The sequence below is a fragment of the Phaeoacremonium minimum genome (genome assembly GCF_000392275.1).
Source record: "Phaeoacremonium minimum UCRPA7 unplaced genomic scaffold PA7_03_scaffold_410, whole genome shotgun sequence".
NCBI lineage: Eukaryota > Fungi > Ascomycota > Sordariomycetes > Togniniales > Togniniaceae > Phaeoacremonium > Phaeoacremonium minimum.
In genome coordinates, this window is record NW_006921312.1 from 343,348 (window position 1) to 366,373 (window position 23,026).

The 23,026-nt window shown below is 52.9% G+C and overlaps 9 protein-coding genes across 9 annotated transcripts; 4 read left to right on the forward strand and 5 right to left on the reverse strand.

The window, feature by feature from the left end:
• Nucleotides 1-1,964: 1,964 nt before the first annotated feature.
• UCRPA7_5371 (hypothetical protein) lies at nucleotides 1,965-3,167 on the forward strand (the record flags this gene model as incomplete). Its single annotated transcript, XM_007917918.1, has 1 exon — nucleotides 1,965-3,167. One exon carries the CDS (start codon nucleotides 1,965-1,967, stop codon nucleotides 3,165-3,167), a length of 1,203 nt encoding a protein of 400 aa, XP_007916109.1.
• A 291-nt stretch (nucleotides 3,168-3,458) lies between these two features.
• Nucleotides 3,459-4,505, reverse strand: UCRPA7_5372 (putative n-acetylglucosaminyl-phosphatidylinositol de-n-acetylase protein; the record flags this gene model as incomplete). The annotated part of the gene is made up of 3 exons (XM_007917919.1): nucleotides 3,459-4,008; nucleotides 4,095-4,200; nucleotides 4,283-4,505. The coding sequence occupies 3 exons, from the start codon at nucleotides 4,503-4,505 to the stop codon at nucleotides 3,459-3,461; spliced, it is 879 nt and encodes a 292-aa protein (XP_007916110.1).
• A 1,266-nt stretch (nucleotides 4,506-5,771) lies between these two features.
• Nucleotides 5,772-6,549, forward strand: UCRPA7_5373 (hypothetical protein; the record flags this gene model as incomplete). The annotated part of the gene is made up of 2 exons (XM_007917920.1): nucleotides 5,772-6,162; nucleotides 6,317-6,549. 2 exons carry the CDS (start codon nucleotides 5,772-5,774, stop codon nucleotides 6,547-6,549), a joined length of 624 nt encoding a protein of 207 aa, XP_007916111.1.
• Nucleotides 6,550-6,915: 366 nt separating this feature from the next.
• UCRPA7_5374 (hypothetical protein) lies at nucleotides 6,916-7,467 on the reverse strand (the record flags this gene model as incomplete). The annotated part of the gene is made up of 1 exon (XM_007917921.1): nucleotides 6,916-7,467. One exon carries the CDS (start codon nucleotides 7,465-7,467, stop codon nucleotides 6,916-6,918), a length of 552 nt encoding a protein of 183 aa, XP_007916112.1.
• A 452-nt stretch (nucleotides 7,468-7,919) lies between these two features.
• On the reverse strand, nucleotides 7,920-8,949 carry UCRPA7_5375 (putative -like family protein; the record flags this gene model as incomplete). The annotated part of the gene is made up of 2 exons (XM_007917922.1): nucleotides 7,920-8,618; nucleotides 8,686-8,949. 2 exons carry the CDS (start codon nucleotides 8,947-8,949, stop codon nucleotides 7,920-7,922), a joined length of 963 nt encoding a protein of 320 aa, XP_007916113.1.
• A 3,513-nt stretch (nucleotides 8,950-12,462) lies between these two features.
• UCRPA7_5376 (putative s-adenosyl-methionine-sterol-c- methyltransferas protein) lies at nucleotides 12,463-13,437 on the reverse strand (the record flags this gene model as incomplete). The annotated part of the gene is made up of 1 exon (XM_007917923.1): nucleotides 12,463-13,437. The coding sequence occupies one exon, from the start codon at nucleotides 13,435-13,437 to the stop codon at nucleotides 12,463-12,465; it is 975 nt and encodes a 324-aa protein (XP_007916114.1).
• Nucleotides 13,438-15,920: 2,483 nt separating this feature from the next.
• Nucleotides 15,921-16,783, forward strand: UCRPA7_5377 (putative 40s ribosomal protein s19 protein; the record flags this gene model as incomplete). The annotated part of the gene is made up of 4 exons (XM_007917924.1): nucleotides 15,921-15,953; nucleotides 16,188-16,251; nucleotides 16,349-16,654; nucleotides 16,731-16,783. 4 exons carry the CDS (start codon nucleotides 15,921-15,923, stop codon nucleotides 16,781-16,783), a joined length of 456 nt encoding a protein of 151 aa, XP_007916115.1.
• Nucleotides 16,784-18,950: 2,167 nt separating this feature from the next.
• On the forward strand, nucleotides 18,951-20,126 carry UCRPA7_5378 (putative zinc-regulated transporter 2 protein; the record flags this gene model as incomplete). The annotated part of the gene is made up of 1 exon (XM_007917925.1): nucleotides 18,951-20,126. One exon carries the CDS (start codon nucleotides 18,951-18,953, stop codon nucleotides 20,124-20,126), a length of 1,176 nt encoding a protein of 391 aa, XP_007916116.1.
• An 835-nt stretch (nucleotides 20,127-20,961) lies between these two features.
• On the reverse strand, nucleotides 20,962-22,578 carry UCRPA7_5379 (putative mitochondrial inheritance component mdm10 protein; the record flags this gene model as incomplete). Its single annotated transcript, XM_007917926.1, has 2 exons — nucleotides 20,962-22,337; nucleotides 22,482-22,578. 2 exons carry the CDS (start codon nucleotides 22,576-22,578, stop codon nucleotides 20,962-20,964), a joined length of 1,473 nt encoding a protein of 490 aa, XP_007916117.1.
• Nucleotides 22,579-23,026: the final 448 nt, after the last annotated feature.

Below are 23,026 nucleotides of genomic sequence, written 5' to 3' on the forward strand. Positions count from 1 at the left end.
AATCAAGCGCACAGGAACCATGAAAACCTACCACGAACGAAGAGCATCTCCGACTTCTTGCTCACGGTCTACAAGAATATCAGCATGAATTCCGGCGATATGCATGGTCCGCCGGACGACAAGGCTAGGTATTACGTACCCTGATCTCTTCGTCATCCTCATCTTCATCCACAACATAGACTGTCTCCTCGACATCACCCAGCACAAGGTTGCAATGACTGTCGTAAGCCTACAAATGATCATGGTCAGTCCGCGTGTCCTGCGGCAGCAACGGTGGCATGCTTTGGGCTGGGCAAGGGGCGCTGTCTCATACATGAAGCCGTCCTTTCAGTTCTCGATCGCCTCGAAGCTTCACGAAAACCACTTCGTCCAGAAGGAGCCGAACTAGGTCAAGCGGCTCGGCGACCGTCGTTGACTCTTCCCCAACATCAGCCATGTTGTGTGTGTATGTGTGCTTGATGTGAGTGTCAAGGAAGCTGGCGCAGGTCGCAAGGTTGAATCAGTGGTGAGGTCGACCAATTGAAGAGGCCCCTACGCAGATCCCTTCACCCAAGCCTGTCCGCCCGTCCCTACGCACGGACCAATAAATTGTCCGCCTCAGCACGTGCTGAGTCAGGTGAGGTGGGAAAGGCATGGTTGGATCTCGACCGGCGTAGGGAAAAACCTTGGCCCCGATGCTATCTTGTTAGTGTCAACAGTGTTCCCACATGGCTTCGCGACTGTCTCAAGCCAGGTGGGGATAATGGGTCCTTTCCCCGGATTTCCGCTATCCCACCACGAAACGAATCTGGGGAAACCGTTGGCGTCAAACAGACGAGCGACGAACCCAAAGCATTGCCGCGAATCGCGTCCCATGGTGCTGTCTGAGGCAAAAAGCTTCAGTAGCAAGAAACAGAGACGGTATCAACCCCGAGGGACCCCCCACCCGACATGCCCATCCCAGTTCACGAGCGTCCATGTTTGCGGTGCTACTAGGCGTCGAGGCCCTCGCCTCGCGAGCGGTCAGCCGGAAGCATGCGCAGAGAACAACATCACAACTTCTCAGCCGTGGCCTCGGTCGATCGTTTCAAACCGCGAAACCTGTTCGCATTCCAACTTTGTCGACAGCTCGACGGCTCGATGGGACCGACCTATTGCCAGACCCTCCTACCAGCACTATCGATCAGTATGATATCGACAGTCACGGGCTTTTTTGGGATCATGATTCAATATCAAAGGTTGTGCTTTCGCGACAGGGGCCACAATCTTCTCTCGAGAATGAGTCAGAAGCCAAGGTGTCGGGGTCGGGCGAGCCTGCCTCTGACGTCGCCGAGCCATCCTCGGTCAATCGGGCGACTAGAGGGCTTCTCAAGGCTTTAGAGCAAGGCAATTCTGGAAAAATCCACTCATATCTGCGGCGCCTGGTCTCTGACACGAGTGCGGGCGAGGAGATGCGAGCTGCCGTTGCGAACCTCCCCCAGACTGCTTTCTCTGAGCTCCTACGTCGCCTGGATCCGTTCGCCATCAGACGAGAGGTAGACGTGGCTAATGAAGCCCCAGTCGGGCCGGGTCTGACGCAGCACACTCCACTAAGCGATCTCGTTGACACGTTCGGTATCAAGATTCTATACGTCAGGCTCTTGCGCTATATGAAGGCCATCGTCGCGCTCCGACGTGGAGCTGGGCATCAATTGTTATTGTCAGACTACAACATACTCTTGAGATGCGCCGGTGCTGCCTCAGATGTGAACACCGTTAAGCAATTTGAGGATGAGATGATAAGAAATGGATACACGGACTGGTGGCAGGCCGAGATATACAACGATTTCTGCAGAGCTCGATTCTTGACCGAGCCTCTTTACACCCAGCACGACCTAGCCCGGTTTCGTGTCAGACCAAGGAATCTTCATCGTGCCAAATTGATGATGCATTCAGATACAGTGCTCCAAATAGATCGACTGCGCACGTCAATCCTCCGTCGTCAGATGCACCGCTTCGGGCAGAACCCGAACGTAGACGATTATGCAGAGCATATCACAAGATTGCTGCGAAAGCCGAAACCGGTAGCACGAGTGGTGGCAGCGATGGACACTGTTGGCGCTGCGCCCGACGAGAAACTTGTCTGTACCATCATGATTGCTCAAGCTCGGACAGGAGGGTTATATGCCTTGCGAGGGGCGCTGCTAAAGTACTGGGGAATCACAATTAACGAGAACGAATACACGGGAGAAGTTGAAGTCGGGGGTGGGCGATCATTACCGCCTGATTCGCCCCTAGTACCATCAGATCGTCTTCTCGACGCTGTTGTTCATGGCTTCTGCTGCAATGCAGAGGTTGCCATGGCCCTTAAGCTCGTGGACTTCATCTCCACGAGGTATGGGCTTCATGTGCGAGACGAAACGTGGTCATCCTTGCTCGAGTGGACCCATATCCTCGCCTCGAAACAAGTGGCTTGGGAGTGGAAGATTGCTAACTTCCCCCAAAAGGTTGTCAGCGGGAAGGCAGTTCGACTTGTATGGGACACGATGGTTAAGGAACCGTACAACTTCAAACCGGGCATCAAAGAGTACAACATCCTGCTCCAGGAGCTCATCGCACAGGGTCAATTGGTTCGAGTAATGGACCTCATGAGAGAACTCCGGTATTTCTACGACGATGCCGTCCAGGAGAACGAGAACGCGCTATTTGAACTCGTTCAAACGCTGGGTCAACAGGTGGAAGCAACCGCGGCCATGCAACGCTATCGCATAGCTCAATCACAGAAAGCCTACACATGGCATTGCTTCAACACATGGTGCAGGAGATTGCTCAAACGCGTTCGGGGCAGGGGATACGATGATGAGTTGATTGTGCGGATTCTGCCACAATTCATCGATGAGTTCGGGCAATTCATGCCTCCCAAACTCTCGTACCGCACAGCGACGGGCTACGTAGACATCAAAGTCGAGAACCCAGCCACAAGCATTCCCAAAACACGACAGTCGGTCGAGTTGCCTGCTCAAGGCTTCCGCCAAGAGGAGGGCGTCCCCTTGTCAGCTTTCCCTTGGATCGCACAACAGAGGTCCTACCTTGCTCGTCTTGCGCGTAGAAGAGCCACGAGGGTCCCACGGCCGGAAGTGCGTGCTCCTGAACGTCTGAGCGTCGATGGCAGGCTTCCGGCAAGGTGGCTGGAGCGGGAACTGACTTGAGCAACGGCCTTGGAATTGGCTGCACGGGGATACATTCATAGGTCACAAGTATTCACACATTCAATACCATCCAGCCGGTACATAGTTTCTCTAGACTAACACGACTCGATTGACAATTAACTTCTTTCTTTTCAATTTTGATGGGTGGGGCTTGAAGAGTGTTGCCTGTCTTCGCTGGTAGGCAGATCTAGCCTCCTTGAGAACCAGACCGTCACTGGTGATAATACCCTTGTTCGTGGCTACAGTCTAGATACGTGATATGGACATAGATCGTAAGTAGTATATCACCGGTTACGATTGAGACTTCACGTTCTCCAGGCGCAGGTCGTTCATGACCATATACCGGCTGAAGGTAATCCAGCCCCAGCGGAACCAGACCATCTGGCTCTTGTGCGCCTTCGTCATGGCGTTCCAGGCGGTGCCCAGGTTGCCTCCGGCGCCGCCGACCCCGTTCAAGAAGACCAGCCCTCCCGGATGTTTCTTGTCCTTCTTATCCGCGCCAATTGCCCAAGAGGTGAGCGTGGAGACGATGTCCAGAATACTGGCGTATTTGCGCAGGAACGACACTGACGTCAGCGTGTACAGGTCGACGGGATTTGCCCAGCCCGCCTTGCCGTGGGCGAGGGAGCCGACGAAGGCGCGGGCGCCGTGGTAGAGACTGATATGGTTCGGATGGGAGGAGACGCCGGAGCTGTCGAAGGTGATGAGGACGTCGATAGTGGCGGTGGGCGCAACCGCGTCGGAGCCCTTTGACTTGGCGAGGTGCGGGGCAAACGCGCTGGAGAGCAGGGCGGCGATCTTCTGGGGCTCCCAGGTCGTCGTCATGGAGTCGGGGAAGTCGCTGGTTGTGTCATTGTGATGTTAGCTCTCATGATCATGGGTAGTGGTGGTATAGTACGGTGGGGGGTGGTCGCAGGCTGCACATACGCCGGGTTGTCGATGACGAAGACGTCGTCCTCTTTACGCAGACCGAGGATCATGCCGCTCTTGACCAATTCCTTCTTGCGAGTCTCGCCCAGGCCACTTGCATTGCCTGATACCGTGAGCAGACCATGTCAGCACGAGTCGAGGGCCAATGGGGCCAAGGGGATATTGGGGGAGAGAGGAGGACTAACCGCTACTCAAGCAAAGGATCTTGACATGGTTGCCGGTCTCGGGGCGGGTGAGGGCGAGGACGGTAGGGGCGAAGAACATGGCCTCATCGTCGGGGTGGGCAATGAGCAGACAGATGCGCTTGTTGCGCAGGGTCGGGAAGCGGGTCTGGACGACGGAGGCCGTGTAGATGTACAGGCCGGGCAGGATGACCAGCAAGGAGCCGATGACCAGTAGCAAATCCATCTTGAAGCCCGGCCAGAGGTTGTCGCCTCGTCGTGGGCCGGCGCGGCGGCTGCAGCGACTGGCGACCGCGAAGCGGATCGGAGCGCGGGCGCGATATGGGGGTGGTGCCGCCGCCGAGAGAAGATATGGATATACAATCGACCTTGTCAGGGTCGATATCAATCAAGATAAGGTACCCCTAGGTAAGGAGTCGATGTAAGGGAGGGACGGAGTGAATGCGAATCTGCTATGCTATGCTATGCTATGCAAGGCAAGGCACGGCACGGAAACCAACTAAGGTGCCCGCCGTCCCCTTGGCCTCCGATCCTATCGATAGCAATGCAGATGGTGCAGATTGACTGGTGATGGATGCAGCTGAACGCGGGGCACACGCACTTGACTGCTGCTGACACGGTACTGTACAAGTAGAGAAGAGGGAGGTGGGAATATCTCGCAAGGTGTCAAGATCAGAGTATGAGTATGAGTATGAAATACCTCGGTGAAGAGACAGACAGCTAAAGATATAGTCTATTAGATGCTGCAGAATCATTTCAATTGGGATTGACTCCGGCCTCTGGGTCGCATTGGATGATGACTTGAGTTAATGCCACCTTGCGATTTACTGTAGGTACCACGCACGCGCCCACACACCTACTATGCAGTAGTAGGTACACCCTAAATTGCCTCGATGACCTGGTGTAATCTTAATTCAGCCCCAGGTTCAAGCACCCCTGTCCCCACCATCGTCATACCTAAGGTAGGTACAGTAAGGCGCAGGAGGTGTGCTGCACAGTATGAGGTATCTTATTGATTGGATGTCAAGAGTCATATTTGAGGCATCCTCCCATTTCTTCTTGAATTGAATATCGTACATGTCCCAGTATACCTCTATATAAGCTGCCCCGGATGATTCAAGATATCACAAATGGACCCCAATGTTGGCCTGTTCGTACACAATCTCGGCCACTTTTGGCCCGGGCTCCGGTTTAGGGAGCTGATTGCCCGAAAGTGTTGTCTGTTGTCTCGGGTCTTACTTAGCCAGAAACCCTGCAGCTGTCAGATGCTTGCTTGCTTGCCTACCTGACCTACTCGGCACTTGCACTGGGCAAGAGGAAACGTCACACCAGAACAATATTAAGAGCTTGACGAGCAACAGCTATAAGTTGCCTAAGAAGGCCGATTTGACGACCAGTCCCCGAGTCTCCTTTAACAATCTCTCGGTTCGGCGACATACCACAGGGCTTCAATCGTCGCATAGAGAGAGGGCAACAGCCAAGCAAGAAGAACATGGCTCGCAAGCGAAAGGACGCCGCTGAAAACATCAAGCTCCGCCAACCCGACCGATCCGGCCCGACAGACCAAACGCTTTTGCAGCTGGCCCAGGAACAAGACCTCTTCCGCAGGGCTCAGCAGCAAGAGGCGCAGATCCGGAAGACCAAGATCAAGACCAAGGCTCGGAAGTCGGGCGCGGAGAACGACGACGACGACGACGACGACGACGAAGACGACCAAGATGCGCCGGGCCTCTCCCCAATAGCCGAGCGCATCATGGACTCGGTCCTGTGGACAGTCAGCCTGGCCATGCTACACTTCACCCTCGATGTTCTCGTCCAGAACCAATACGCCGTCCAGATCTCCTGGTCCGCCGTCTCCACGCGTGCCGTCCAGGCCTTCTTTGGTGAGTCGGCTCGAACCACCATTCCCCTCCATTCCCCCCTTGTCATCTTGGAATGTCAATTTCTGACGAATTTGATCTCTGGCAGTCTTCTTTATGCTATTCTACACGTTACATCCCCACTCTTCGAGCCCTACATTACTGCCCGGCCTCCCAGCGATATACCAAAATGCCCTGAGACAGGCCATCTTCTTCGTCGCCAGCATCGCCGCTGGGTGCTATCTCATCCACATCAGCAACAAATACGACTATCTCGCCGTCATGAAGCAAGCGCCCCCTCTCGGCTGTCTGTGGGTGTGGTCCGTCATCGAGCTCGACCTGCCCTTTGCCGTCCTTAGCCTAGCATGTGCTGCCTTGTTCCTGTGGCAGGGGGGCTATGACTTCAAGTAGATCATGACCAGGACCATATCGTAGGTCCAGGCCTGCTATGCCCTGGGCATACCGCTGTTTCTGGCCTAGAGCACAGGATTCACACAAATGTTAAGCAGTGATGCCCGCTATGCCGACTGCTGGCCGAGGTCGTCTCCGTCGAAAGCACGACCCTTGTGCATAACACGATGCACTACATCTTCAAGACGCCGTAACTCATCCCGCTGGCTTCCAATCATGTCTTCAAGCCGACCTGTAGTCTCCCCGGTCTTGGCTTCCCACCCGTCAGCGCGATGTTCCAGGTCTCTGATCCTTCTGTTGAAATGATCAGCATTCCATCTGTTGACGTGACCGTCCCCGAGAATATGGATCCATTGATGGGGTTTCTCACGAGGATATGAGGCTCATCTGCGTAAACAGCACCCGCGCTGTGAGCGCGTCCCTCTGGCGCACCAACTCGAGCGCCTTGGCTCTGACCGGCAACCAAGACATAGCCACGGATGTGCGACTCCACCAAGTCCAGCTTCGCGGCACAAGCGTCCACGGCTGGCCGTCCAATCGAGCATCTTTTACGTCCTCTCCATTGGCGGCCTTCTCCTCAGTCTCTGCGAGCAGCTCGAGAAGCCGCTCCTCCAGTCTGACGAGATCGTCCATGACGAATGTGTACATCTGGTACTCCATCGTCCGGCGGTACGGCCCGGCCGCAAACCCGGGGCGGTCGGCGTTGCCAGCTGCCCGGATCAGCTCCGAAAGCCACTGTGACTCTGTCTTGTACCATGACAGGCTCGTCTTGACTTTGAAGTATTCCTCGTCACTATTTCTCAAGTAAGTGACGCGGACATAAGCCGCAGCGACAATGGCAACGAAAAACGTCAGAATGCCGGCTACACTGGCGGTGATCGAAAGAGGACTGTCTTGTTGGATGGTTTGGTTGGCCATGCTGTGAAGCTCGGATATGCAGCACTCGGCATCACTGGTTAGTCACACATACGGGGTGTAAGATGGTACCTTGTTAGGACTGAAAAGAAAGAGAGTAGAACATATCATCAGACCGTTATCATCGAGTCGCTCTTTGTACACGAGCGCCATAAAACGCGACTTTGATGCATTGCATGTTCTGAACGATGAATGGCAGGCCAATTCGGACAGGTCAATCCAACCAATGTTAAATGACATCAGGCCAGTTCTTAGTTGAGGTCCCCACACAGGCACAGTACAGTACAGTAGCTGGGAATCCCTCGCAGCGCCACCACGTGGTATCCCTACCAGCAAGGACTCTTGTTTTCCAATGAAGAATTACTTGTTCGGTCTCCAAACAATATCGGGACATCACTGCCAGAAACAAGACACAGATACGGTGATAGGCCATGCATGTTGATTTTAGACAGTCTTCATGACCACTGTTCCTTCAATGTCACATCAAATGCTTCCGGTGGCCTCCCAAGTATTTCCTCCAACTCCGGCGACACCACAGCAGTCTCTTCATTGCGGATTGCCTCCCAGGCTGTCGCCCATGTGAGAGCCTTTTCTTTCGACCCGAAACGGTTCAAAACCTGTGGAAGAGCAGCGTACTCATCAGTTGTGATCTGCCGGATTCTCAATGGCTTCCCGGCAACCTTGCTAAGCTCGGTGACGGTCTCAGCCAATGTCCAAACTCGCTTCCCAGTCAACAGCACCTTCCCATTGACATATGCCTTTGGAAATTGAGGCCCGACTCCGGAGAAACGTGCAATCAATGCTGCCGTCGCCTCTCCCAGCTCATCCCGCTTCACCCATGCGACGCCTGGACCGGAGCCGTCATGGGGGATCTGGATCTCACCATGCTCGGGTGGGTCTTTGGGGTTGAAGAACGCGGTGTATATAGGAAACGACTCTGAATATAGGCCCTCGCGCACTGAGGTGTAGGTGAAGGACGAGTTCGATCCAGCGATGGTCTCCAGGTATCTCTCTGTGTCCAAGTGCGCCTGCATGACCACAGCAAGCGAGCTCGCCTTGGTGAGAGTCTTGGGATCGCTTGCAAAGCCAAGGCTACTGTAGAATATGTGCTTGACACCTGCACGACGTGCCGCATCAATGGCTGGGAGTTGCACCTAGCGATGTCATTAGCGAACGAAGCTCGTCTCCGGATTGATCGCATTTCTCAACCAGGGTTCATACCTTGACGCGATACTCATGGACGTGACTTGGGTAAGAAATCAGAAATAATATGTCGATCCCGGAAAATGCCTGTTCTAGCTCTGCAGGGGTAGATTCGTAGGACGCAGGCCGTGCGATGACTCCGGCATCGACGTATTCTTGCGGGATCTTGTCGGGGTGTCGGTTGATCAGAATGACGTTATCGTTGGCGACCACCTTGAGCAAATGCCGATAGGTGCTTCCCCCAAGCCCACCAGATGCAGGAAAGATACCAATCTTCTTCATCCTGTGATGCGCTTCACGGCGGTTGATTCCGTAATCCCGATGGTGTTGGGTAATACTGTCTTTGGTGGCTCAGCTGGTTGGGGTGTTTTATTGAAGCTCTTGTCCGAAGATGGTATGGGGAAGAGTGGAGAGTTCAAGTGAATGCTGCCCCAAAAGAAATTGGCTAATGTCTACGAACCCAGACTAGCAACAGCAGTTTTAAACCCACAGTTCCAGGACAACTTCTTGTATGAGAATGAGGAGGTATATTGCCCTTAGTATACCAGGTAATTCAATCACCATGTAAGCCTTACTTTTCATTCCAAATGAAATAGTTGCTACCAGTTAGAGCCATAATAGATCAATCCTTTGGTATAGCCTATAGGTAATAGGTTGACTTTGAGCAAGTGTGCACTCCTCAATCGTAGCTGAAACATCAAATAGCATCCAGTAAGTCATGCAGGGGCATGGATAAGAAACGAGTCTTGTTACAAGCCATGTGTTCACTCTCGTACCTCTCTATGTTGGTGGTGGTTTCTCGACAAGACTTCGGACATCTTTCAATGTCATGTCGAGTTCCGTTAACGGCAAACAACATACACAGACAAAGGCCAGAAGCCTAAATCCGCATACAGTGAGCCGGATATTCAGAGGAGAGAATCCCAGAGCGGAGGTGGTGAAATTCCACGCACAGGTACAGCTTGTAGGAATTCTCTTTGTCGGAACCTGTTGATTTACCAAATAACCCAAATAATCTTCAAAATACAGTCCAGGCCAACCCTAGTCAACCGATGTATATGCCAAAATAAATAGCTGGTCCTCGTCAGGACATGGGTGAATAGCCACCAAGTTGTAATGGAAACATTGTACAGGGCAAGTGATATAGATCATCTTGAAAACCCTATCCATCTCATTGTTTGAAGCATGTGACATAGCAAATGTCTTCAATCACAGTGATCTAGTTGATTGCCATGATAGCAAGGACAGCTATGACGTCAGTCTGTGGTGTCGGCCAGATCACGTTGAGTGGTTATAAGTCAACCCTGTGATGATCTGGCAGTCTGCTTGAAAGAAGGAGCAAACTTCGTTGCGGTGGCTACTGCGCACCTGCCTTATCTGACTTATATTGGGTAGGGTGATCTTAGAACATTGTCACCCAAAACAGCAGTCACCCTTGTTGTCTTGTGCTCCAGACTCCTGCCGTTCAACAATCAATGCCTAACGCGCACGACATAAGTACTCATCCCCGTGATGATTTCTTTTTGCCTTCGTCACTTATCACCACACAGTGGACAACATCACCATAAAATCTCTGGTTCCGGGGGATATTATCGTATTTAAACATCCCAGTCCCAAGACTCCAACATCTGTGTTCACCTCTTGGCCCATTTTCTGTGGATTAACCTTGGAGCACTGTCCTGCGGCCTGTAGCCAGCAATTGACAGACAAAAGATAGCAGATTTCAGGCATCGAGTACGAGCGCCCATAGAAAAGCTGACAATGACGTCGAAGCGAGACAAGTTTCACCCCTACACCATCCCTTACTCGGGAACCGGGGCCGTGCCTGTTGGTGACAGCTCTCTAGTCCCTTCAAGCATAGCCTCTGAAGTCGGCATCAACACGCAGAGACCATCTTCATCGAACTCTCTAGGTCCTGGCAGCACAGTTCTTCGAAGGCCTAATGGCAGCCCCCTCTTCGGGGTGCCTACCATGGCTCAGTCAGAAACACCCCCCAGCAGCGGTTATATCTACAGTAGCTGCAATAACGATCCCTGTGAGCCAGGCATAGGTCACATCAATCCCTACTCGCCCACGTATATCCAGAATGGCTCCGTCAATTCCCAAATACCATCTCACCATGATCCCCCGTTTGCCCGACAGTCTCACATGCCATCTGATTACATTGGCATGCCCGCTGGAGACACATATGGCGTATATCATATGACACAGGCTGAAGCTGATAGAGTCAACGAGGACGTTAACGAGCAGGCTAAGCTGGCTCTGATCCGTTCCAAAAACCCTCCTAGACCCTCTAATGAAGCTCTCTCCTCCGCCATGCGCATCCCTCACGGCACTGGTATCAGTACAGCGAATACTGGCCCTCACATTGTGGCGAGCAATCAAGACACCACCCTAGCCGACCGAAAGACCGAGTCGACCAATACTTCTCAGGCGTTGGATCTTGCAACTACACAGAATGTTTACCAAAATGGGATAGGACAGACGAAGACTGCATGTCATTCACCAAATCGACCTCACCATGTCTCTGGCCAATCAGCTCCGCAGTCAGGAAATCCTCACCTAGCATCCACCGCTGACTATCACACTGAGTGCACTCCCTCGAAGTCTTCCGAGACTGATCAATTTACGAACCCACTGTACAACTATGTCTCATCTCCTGATCTTGCTAATCTATCCAATGGCCATGTTAGATGCCGTTGCGGGGATGGCAGAGGTGTATCGTCTACAGCACCCAAAGCAAGCATGGTTGCTCGTACGAATCAAGCGATACACTTCCCCTCAGAATATACCGCACCTTCCACGCCTGGAACTGGCCAAAAGGCGAAAGAGGAAAATGTCGAACCAGAAGCTCCAACAGAGCCCGAAGATGACCCGTGGGTCATGATCAGAGACCAGGATATCTAGTTTCACGCAATCACCATGTAAATTTTTGTCTACTCCCTGCAAACCGTCGTAAGTTCTCAACCTTCTTGGCGGCCCGGGTATTCTGGTTCTTACCTGCCCTAATTCGACTTTCTAGCATCGCTTCTTGTCAAGCCAGCTGCCAGCGGAGCTTGATTTTCAACCACGAGTTGCTCTCCAACCACCTCACTCCTTCGTACCCATTTGTTATGCATCAAATATGGTATTTCCGTGACTCTCGTCTCAATGAATGAACACGCTAACATTGCGACAGCTGGCAAGCTGCACGGTGTACCTCGCCTGATTGTATAGTGCAGTTAGGTTCCGATCATTCACTTGTATTCACACTGTTGACACACTGTTGCTTGTTCGATGATTCTGGGCGTAAGCAGTCTACAATCAACCTCATGTAATTCAGATGGCAGTGGCTGGTCTTCATTCGGAGATGTTCAATATAATGGATAGGCTCAAGCGTGAAGCAATGGCACAGTGGCTTCTCTCATGTGGTGTATTAATAGATGCCCTCGGCATTCTCCTAGGCAACGGAAACCAACGCTCAGTACATCTTTATCTACTCAGGGCGCTATCAGCCTGCATCTCTGCATGTTTATGCCCTATTAGCTGTAGTCGAGACGCTCTTCCTCTCAGCCTGTCTGGCTTGACGCATGCCCTCTAGCACCCGCTCCCACAGGCAAATCAGCGAACATGCTTACCATCGTCATGAGTCCAAAGCCCCGTGTGAAATTCACAGTTCTATAGCCTTCTTTCCTCGACCACGGCCGAATCAAACATGATAGAGAGGGAAATGAAATGAAGATATTCTGTGGATTTTCAGGCCATTGCTCTAGCCAAACGGTTGTTGTTTAACATGTAAAGCTTGTTGCCCTATTCTCATGCCTTCAGTGGCTTGATCGCAATGAGACGGTACGATGTCGTCGTTAGGCGCTTTCTGTCCATTTCTACGAAAGCCTGACCATCCAGACAGAAGCGATCAAGCAATATCTTCATATGTGCCGGAAGAATATGTAACTTGACTAGTCCCAAGACCAGCTGGCGCAAGCCACGGAAGTACACGTCAACTTTGTCGATTAGCGGCGCCTGAAGACCATCGATGCTGGCGTTATCTGATCGCGTGACTATGAATCCTGCATTCACTAGAGCATCCTCCAGAATCTCCGGTGTGGGAGTTCCCACCGCCCCGATGAGTGGCTTTACGCGAGCCATGAGCTCACGATGTTCCGCACTTTCGGCATTATATGCCGGGAGGCTCACCCAGTCTAGAGATGAGAGTTTCGCTCCTGGTTTGAGAACCCGAAAAACCTCCTTAAACAAGGCCGGGATATTTTTCACTAAGCTCAGGGCCTGTATCTGGTAGAATGCATCGAAACTCTCGTCTGCAAATGGTAGTGGCAGATCATTGAAGTCCTTTACCACAAAGCTGTTCTGGAAGCCAAGCTCGCTGTTGTAGCTACGAGCTTCCGCTACTGAGACCGGGTCGATATTCAAACCAGTCACTACCGCTCCCGAAAAGGATGACATATGAGCTGCAACACGGCCCCGCCCGCAGCCGAGGTCCAATACATGATCACCTTTCTTGAGCTCAATGTCGCGAGCAATGGATTCTTCGTACATCAACTGATTGTCTCGGACAGACATCTGTCTGTCCATGAGAGGTGGAATGTACATCTTCTCAACATCTCCTAGAGAGCACAGGGCATTCAGTGTCCCGTAATACGCCTTGAGACAGTCCCCGACTTTCTCGGCATAATTGGGGCCAAGTGTGTCTACCATCTGCTTCTCATTGGCCCAGTCAAGCGTGTAAATCAGATAACTCGCCATGAAGTCATCCACTTGCTTAGGCGACATTGTCAATAGGGATCTGAGGGCTGCTAAGAAAGTCTTAGGCCGGCTTGGCGACGCCGACCGATCGACGTCCTCCGGTTTCGCATTTCCACTTCTCCTATCCCGAAACAGCAACTTCCGGTGCCGCTTTCCCGGACTTACAGTGTCCACGGCCTTCTCCGTGAGCGTCTCAGACGTGGAGGTGCTTTCACGCCCGGACTCAGCAAGTGATCGTAGCTGAGGAGGGCGTAAGGGAACTGCTGTACTAACAGCCATTATTGAGTTGGGCGTTATAGTATGGGAAGGAGAAACGATGGCATCAGCACCAGCCGCTGGTGTTGCCAGGGGAATCAATGGCAAAAGGATAACCAGGTACGTCAGAGCACAACGAACGAATGTAGGAAATCAGGTTACTTTTAGAAGTAGGGAAGAGGGGCTGGATAACAAGTACTTATCAGGCCTATCTGTGTAAGAATCACACGTCTGCATGTGCAGCCTCGCTAAGATATAACTGAGGGCGTGTGACATCTCCCACCCCGCCGTATGACTCCGACAAGATTACAGTCGGAACCCTCGGGGGCACTGCTGACATGTGTACTAGAGCCAGCCTTGAAAAAAGACTCCCGTACCTCGCGATATCGGCCAATTTGACAAGCATACCAGGTCGGACTCCATCGGAGTCGCTAGGATCGAAGCCCGCCTGACGTATCCTACAGGATTCATGGCTAGGAAGAGGTGAGCAGCGATGCTGCCCAGTGCAGACCGCCGCGTGGGGCTATTGGGCAGACAGCTTGGTAATCAGAGGTGGGTGCCCTTCTCTCGGTCCTGTCATGGAACACCCTTAATCTCCGAGTCGGCAATCGGGGTGTCTTGCGTGCTAATAAGGCTTCTTTCTTGCCGGAAATACGGTGCGCCGTGGATCCATTGGTGGCGTGAGTTGACTCTGTGGCCGAAGTGGGATCTGCAGCGATGCGCCTTGAAAGGTGCCGGGAGGGTCGGCAGCGTTTCCCGTCTCGTCCTCGTGCATCTCGTCTAAATACCCGCACCCTCCGACAACAGACCTCGGGCTCATCGGCCCTAGAGACCCACTCTGTCCAGGATGGCTACTTGCTTCAGCCGGCAGCTGGCCGCTTTTCATTTGCAACCGTGCGGGGCTGGTATCGGCGAGCCAGACAATAAATTCATCAGGTCGCTCTTTCTGAGATCTGGACGGGCCGGAGAACATAGCGAATAGGGACTGAACATGTTTCGCTTCACATCGAAGAGTATAGATATATATGCTGGCCGCAAGACTCTACAACTAATCATCAGAAGGATGACTCATATTGAGAACGTTACAGTGTGACTATTGGTTAAAGTGGGAAGAGACAGTGATATTAAGTCCATTGTGAAGATTATTGTCTTAGTCTGAAGAAACCAGAATCCCCCATCATCAAATAAATGCTGGCCGCAATTGCTCTTGGAGTGTTCCGGAAAATTTGGCTGCCTAGGTAGCTTGCTTAGCGACAAGAGGCAAATGGAGTTGTGCATTGGCTATGGAAAGCTCTCGTTGGCACCGGGTCAGTCCAAAAGAGACAGAAAAAGAGAGCATCAAACCCTCAGAAGAATCAGACGGTCGATGCGCAGTGGAACGCAGTCCTCCAAGTTTTCAGTCTGAACTAGAAGTTGCTTGGATATGTTTTGACTCGAATTACTTCAAGGGTTGTAATTGCACTGGTTCGTACGATGTAAGGCGCACACTGGAACTACATTTGGTTATCGAAGGTTATTGTGAAGAGATCAAATATAACGCATGGGCAACACTAACCATAGTAGAGATTACTGGAGACTTTACGAGATGGAGACTCATTCGAGGACATGTGGTTTTAATTCACCCAAGTTCACGTAATGCCGATGGTCTGAAGGAAGTATCTTACATTTCAAGTGTAAACTTCCATGTGTACAAAGACGCCTTGGCACATACAGATTCGACACACTTAGGCATGGCCATGTAGTTTCAGTCAATGTCTTCTTGGTTATGGTCTTGGGGTTGCCTCTTCATTCTGAACGGATAGTGAAAACGATCAAACTTTGAATTGTGACAGCTACACGATATTAGCGAGAGAAAAAAAGGTTACGCAACTATGCAGGGACTTCATATAATCAGTACGATCAACTTGATCCATCGAGAAAGAAAATGATACATACGTCTCCAAGTTCATTTCATCTCATAATGTCCTGAATATCGTGAGCAGGTATGATTGCAGTAATGCCAGCACCAGCTGCTCGCAGCTGGCAATAGCTGTAGCTAGCTGTCAGCAGCCGGCAAGGGTCATGGTGCAGAATCACGTGAAGATAATAGTGACCCGTCGAAGAGGGCCAACCCTAATTTTCGGCTAGAGCGACGGCGTCCAGGCGAAAATTTCCCCGCCAGTGCAGTCGAGCCTTCATCACGACGACCGACCACGACACGAACCAAATCCACACCGTCCTCTCAGTCAGCAGCAGAAGAAGACAAGATCGCAAAAATGGCTGGCGGAGTTACTGTTCGCGATGTCGATGTAGGTGATCTCAGCTTCCCATCGTGACGGCCCTGGCCCTGGCCCATTCGACATGATGCATACCCATTGTCGCCCGGTACCAGTTGACTAGGTGATGACTTCTCCCGATGGAGAGCGAGCAGAGTCTGCGTGCAAACAGGACCGGAGGCAGGATACATCAAGGAGCAGGCGCGAGGGAGTCGCAAGACTCCCGACGACGGAATCATGCTAATTGGTGGTCTTCCATGAATACAGGCGCACAAGTTCATCAACGCATATGCTGGCTTCCTGAAGCGTCAGGGCAAGCTTCCCATTCCTGGTATGTTGCAGACCCGTGCGATCCTGCAAGACCTTGCTTGCACTTTGCTCCCCTGTCAATCCACTGGGCGCTGCTGACAAGTTGCCCTGCAATACAGGTTGGGTTGACACCGTCAAGACCGGACCCGCCAAGGAGCTCCCCCCTCAGGACATCGATTGGTTCTACGTCCGCGCCGCTTCCGTCGCCCGTCATGTCTACCTGAGGAAGACAGTCGGTGTCGGTCGTCTACGAAAGGTCCACGGCTCCGCCAAGAACCGTGGCTCTCGCCCCTCTAAGCACGTCGATGCTAGCGGCAGCGTTGACCGCAAGATCATGCAGGCTCTGGAGAAGATTGGTGTTCTGGAGCAGGATGAGGAGAAGGGTGGCCGCCGCATCACTCAGTCCGGCCAGCGGGATCTGGACCGTATGTTTTGCCCATCTAGTTTCCCACATAAAGCGGTATATCATCCGTCCATCGACATGCTGACAAAATCTCGCAGGTATTGCTCAGACGACCGCCGAGGCTGAGGAGGAGGAGGAGGATGACGAGTAATTGGCGACATCATGAATGACAACGGTTCTAGATTTCTGGCTGCATAGGGTCCTTTAGGCGTATCAAAATGGATCATACCCATCGTCGACAATGCTTGAGCTTCCCTATGATTCTATCCAATTCTTGATCCAGTGGTCTGATCGTGATGGGCTCCCAGTGTTTAGGTGTTTAGCATCAGCTGTCTGCATGAAACGAATGGCTTCTTTGGCGACAAGAAGTAGAGCCTTGTTTAGTCCCTCCAAACTATTCCTCCTGTGCGCCTCTTGACATAGGCTTTTCAGACCCATCAATGGATGCAATCACCACCCACAGCCATAGTCCTAAATTCTTGCTTAAATGTATGCATGCAGCTCAAGACTGTCCGGGAAGCAGAATAGCAGCTGAAATGCACTGTAGAAGACCTTCGAATATATTGAGAAGAACTGAACCGCAGATGCAGCCAGATGACACATCACCATCACATCTTCGTGTCTTCCACTAATCTTTGGATACCCCGAGACAGCGAGTGACAAGCCAGGTAGTACAAAAGAATTGACAATTCGTTGTCAAAGTTGTGTAGGTGCTCTCGAAGCACCGGAAGGCGGGCGGGGAGGAGCTTTGCTTCAAAGTGCAAGTCATTTTGGGGACAGCTTGGTTGAGCCTTGTTTAGGTAAGCAGCGCTGAATTCTAGCTAGGAACCCTTGGCCGTATTCGTGGCTGGCCACCCAATGCGCAAGGCGGGCCGGATCAAAATGAGAACCTTGATGGACACTTCACCCGCCATCTGAGTTTTCTTTTGCGCTGGGCTCGCTTTTTGCGGGTGTAAAACGTCGCAGAAGGCGGGCGGAAGCTAAATGTGACGTTCGTGCGTCCAATGAGAACAAAGACAATCACGCACTCCTACCTTACCTACATAGGTAGGGTTCTTATCGAAATGTGCAGGTGTCGGTTGTCGTGTGACACTGGCAGGTATCTATCTAGAGTAGCCTCAAGTCCATGCTGTCAGTTGCTATGTCTCACATCATAGTGTAGAATCTGCCATTGCAAGTCAGGCAGGATACATAGATTCAAAGACCTCGGTGAGGCATAAGATAAGGAAGGCAATGAACGGCCCTGGTGACCCGTGTGTGGACTGCCGCGGCGTCATTTACAACAGCCTGATTGGACTTGTCCAATGTAGACAGGGGTGACACACCGTACGTACCAGGTAGACAGGCAGCAGAATCATCGACGTTGACTGCTTGCGCATAGGATAAAGCGGTGGGCATACCTAATACCTAGGTATAGCTGAACTATGGCTGGGGCACCTCTGCTCTGTGCAGCGCGGCGCTGTGCAAGAGCTGTCGCTTGTGTCATTCCTACGGAATCCCCCCCTAGATACCTTCAGTCAGTTGTCTTACAGGGTGCCTTATCGCTGTCCGTGCCCCATTGGCATTGGCATTGGCATTGGCCACCTACGGCGTGACAAACTGTCGCATCCATGAAAGCAGGCCTACCTAGGCACGTGCTAGGTATAGATATACTGTAAGCCAGGTAGGTAGCTGGCAAGATAAAGTAGACGATGCTCCAAGGACGGGTGCAGGTGTGTTGTACCTGACTAAGGATACATACGTGGGTTGTCATCCGCTCTGACACCTCAGGTGCTGATGAGGCTAGGTAGGTACCAGTACTTGGTGTACCCGCCAAGACAACAGCTATTGCCAGGTAGCCCATACCTGTTGTGGCTGTCTTACATCGCATGTCCATCAGGGTTCTCATCCACGCCTTCGAAACCTACCTACCAACCTGACCTACTTTACCCACCACAGCTCGCAGTTGCGGGAAAGAAAAGACCGGCGGCTCCAGTCAGGAAAATCTCCTCCCAAGAGACAACCTAGAACTAAATCTCGAAAGAGAAAAAAAAAAAACACCATCGTCAGGAGCCTCCCCTTGTTTTCAAGAACCCACGCGACTTTCCATAAGCGAGGTTCACCCAAGCTTCGTACGACTTCAATCACCAAAGCACGCCGTCGAAGACCTTGGTCACCGACCGACGAGCGGTCACAACCTCGGATCCGGATGCTCATCCCCGGACCCGTAGGGCAGTCCTGTTGAACTACTCTCTGTCTCCCCGCGCAGCAGAGTAGAGCGAGCGTGCGACTCGACCCAGCCAGCGCATCTGATTCTCCGCTTCTCATAGGCTGGCAGTATGAAAAGACGCGATGTGCCCGCCTGCGAGGTCGAGGTCCCGGACGATAACGTCGACGGTCTGCGGATAGCAGCCATTTTCATCATTCTGGTCGCCTCCCTCCTCGGCGCGATCCTCCCAATATGGCTCGCCCGTTCCAGTAGGATGCCCGTCCCAAAGCTGGCCTTCTTTATCGCAAAGTACTTCGGCTCCGGCGTCATCATTTCCACTGCCTTTATGCATCTGCTCGCCGAGTCTGAGGAGAGCCTACGAAACCCTTGCTTGGAGGGTTTACTTCCCGACTACGACTGGGCAATGGGCATCGGTCTCATGACCGTCATGGTCATGTTCTTTGTCGAGCTGGTCATGTCGCGATTTGACATGGGCTTCGGCCACGACCATCATCACCATGATGATAACAACCACAGCAAACCTCATGTGCTGGAGCGGAAACCCAGGGATCTCGAGAGCGCTCAGGCAGCAACTGACTCCAGTGATGCCTCTACAGCGGCGCCTTCAGAAGGCTCATCTGCCCTCGAGGTGCGGGCCGCCTCACCAGACCATCGAGTGCTCCAGATGGCCGCCTCCCGAGGGTCATCGAGAATTCCTGGTCTCCCGAACGATGTGAGCTATCCCCCGGGCGGGGAAGATCATCTCGGCCATCAACGAGAACACACCGAGGGCGACTCCCACTCCGCCTACGCAGCGCAAATGACCGCCCTCTTCATACTCGAGTTCGGTGTCATCTTCCACGGCATCTTCATCGGCCTCACTCTGGCAGTGAAGCAAGCCAACTCATTTGTGGTCTTCTTCCTAGTCATCTTATTCCACCAATTCTTCGAAGGCCTAGGACTTGGTGCCCGGCTCGCGACTGTGAGCTGGCCAGGGGATCGCAGGAAATGGACGCCGTATGTTCTCGGCTTTGTCTTCGCTATCAGCACTCCGCTAGCGATGGCTGTTGGTCTTGGTGTCAAGTCAAGCCTGCAACAGGGTAGTGCCACCAGTCTCATTGTGAACGGTGTATTTGACGCTGTAAGTGGCGGGATTCTTCTGTATACGGGTCTGGTGGAGCTGCTCGCACATGAGTTCATGTTCAGCCCCGAGATGCGTAATGCAGGGTTTGACATGCAAATGTTTGCATATGTCTGCGTTGCTGTTGGGGCAGGATTGATGGCACTTTTGGCGAACTGGGCGTGAAGGGATAACATCAGTAATTATCAGACAACCGAAATCCATACGCAGCCTAAGACGCGGCAGAATCTCCGTCGCCGGGATGAGTCCAGACAGTTCAGCGTCGCTGAAGACAACACAATCACCGTCATGACATCATCCCTCATCAGCAGGAGAATTTCAACTTGCACATAAATCGATTTGTGCACTACATCTCCATGAGTGTTTGCAACAGGTCGCTACAACAAGCCAGCAGCAAGGCCATGCGAACAGTTGAACAACTCAATATAAGAGGATACTCGCACGGCATTCGAACCGCCAGGTGAAGGCTCAACAGAATCTGAGCCACCAGGTGTTACCACATGACTGCAGGTCTGGTCATTGTATGGTTCACCATGAGACGATACACCGCCTCCCGAGCCCGAAGCCATACAATGGACGATGGGCCATGTGTTTTACTTCGTTGCATTGCATAAAGCCAGGAGTTTGGGGTGGGTAGCCTAGGATATTCCAAATTATCATGATAGATAGATAGATAGATAGGTAGATAGGTGGTACGACAATTGCATCAAGTCTAGACTTGGAGAGGTCTCTGTTACAGTTATTGTTCAAGCCCATTTGTTTTAGAAATGTGATAATATTTTACATGCTAGCTGTAGGCGTAAGCTCGGCCAGAGAATAGTAAGATGATAAACTACATCCTCGTCGGCTGCCTGCATACACACCCTTCGATAGCACCATATTACAGGCTGATAGCGTATGAAATCGTTTCCCCTTTACTCCCTGCAAGCGTTTGACCTTGCCTATGCGATTACACCCTCCGACCCGTAAGGAAATTGCCATTTCATTAGCACAGATTGCTTCACGAGGAGAACTGTACCTCCAGTCCCAGAGTGCGAAAGGGTTGGTCGAGGCGCCGCAGGTCGATGCCTGTACCTAAACTGAACAGTAGCGACTTGACCCGTCCTTCCCATAGAAGTCCTATCCTCAGGTGCTGGTCCAGGCGCGCCTTGAGGACACCTAGGTATTCTTCCTCGTTGCCATTACCGAGAGTGTCGCCGGGTGCTGGTTGAGTAGTAACTCCGTCATCTGACTCTGGATCATCGAGCCGCCACTCCAGCTTCGCCTGAAAGCTGCGTTCCCGCAGCTTGGACTTCTTTGCTGGCTCAACTGGTGATACTTGATCTTTTACTTCTTTTTCGCCCTCATCATTCTCACCCGAAATCAGAGAGCGCCTTTTACTCCATAGCTCCATGCCTACTGCCCAGTCGCTTTCGTAGCTGTACACATTGAACTCCATGCGCGTGGCCAGCGTGCAGTAGCTTCGCGCCACGACGGCGTAGCTGGTGCTGATATTACCCATCAGGGGGTTGATGGTCAAGGTCGCCGTCAGTGGTGTGCCTTTATGCGTGGGCAGGGTCTGGAACCTGGCGCCAACTGACATTCCTCCGGATTTGTTCAGCGTGCCGTAGTACACCTCACCCCCCGCGCTGAAGCGCCCGTAGATCCGTTCCCTGTCTCTCTCTCCTTCGCCGACTGCCAGAGCTTCGCCAGCGCCAGCAGTAGCTGAAGCTCCGGAGAGAGCGGGAGCCGAGCCGGAGAAAGGCAATGGCGACACATCACCGCCGAAGTTGTACACGCCCCGAAGGCCGAGTAGCCCGCCGTCTGTAGAGGCAAGACCTTCAAGGCCAAATCTAGGCTCGCTGTACTGTAGCAATCCAAGCAGGGTGCCGCCATGTCGGATCTTCTCCTGGCTGACGGCGACAAGCTGGACGCCGAGATTGGGGGTCAGGCGCCTCGCGATCAACGCTTCAAGCATAGACTTTGGCAGATATAGCCGGCCATACATGAGGGTATGTTTATGTCCATGCGACGCAGAGCGGTGCCGGTGTGCGGCGCCATTGAGATCTCGTGCTGGCGTGACCGCGTCGCCGGTAGGTTCTGGAATGGCGGCTGCTGCGGGCCTGAAGAAGTCGAGAAAGGGGCTGTTGGAGGCCGGGACAGAGGACGAGCTAGCAATCTCGCTCAGCTGGCGGTAGGATCGGAGTAGCTCGGGTAGGGGGATGCGGTCGGACTGGACGACGACGGTGTTGGAGAGAGGGACGGTCGAGTAGAGGTAGGATATGGAGCCGTCGACGACACCAACGGTGCCGAGGTGGTACGAGGTCGCAAAGTTGGGCGTCGCGAGGGAGGACAGCGTGAGGCGCAGGCCGCGTGGAGTGGGGAAGTTGAGAAGTTCTGCAACAGAGGGTCGCCCACCGTGTTAGTCAAGCGAAGTCGAGTCAAGTGAAGTGAATGCACGCGCGAACTGCTCGATCTGGATCTGGGAGCCAGCCAAGCCCGGCCACGGGAGGGCGATGGGGGAGGGTGATCGCGACGTACTGTTGGCGGTCTCGTTCAGATCCGAGTAGCTATTGTCCTGAGTGGCTCCGCTGGCCCTGGAGAAGGCCCTCAAAATGTAATCCATGAACTCGCGCATTGTGAATGCTGCCTGCCGTCACCTCAGTGGTTTGAAGATGTGAAGGGCCGCCGCAGGTTGTCTCCCCGGACCGCCAGCAGCAAAAACTGCCCCTCCTTTTCCTACCGCCGCCTACCTCCTCCCTCCTCCTTTCTCCTCTTATCCTCTCCTCCTCTCCTCCGGCTCCACGGCCTCGGGTTTCAAGCCGCCGCCGGCGTTGTCGTCGTCCGCGTTGTGGTGTCACGGTGTGCAGTTCCCGAGACGGCACTGATGGCAATGGGGCCAGCGGCGGAGGATGCGCGAGCGGTCTACCTAGACAAGAGCTGCCAGGCTCCCTCCTTAGGTACGTGATTCAGCCATCAGCCAACCTAGGTTCCAGAAGTATTAGGGCAGGTTGTCCTTGGGTCGAATTGCGACGAATGCTCTCTTGTATGAAGGGGGGGGGCTTTGAGAGACATGCGTGCACGTC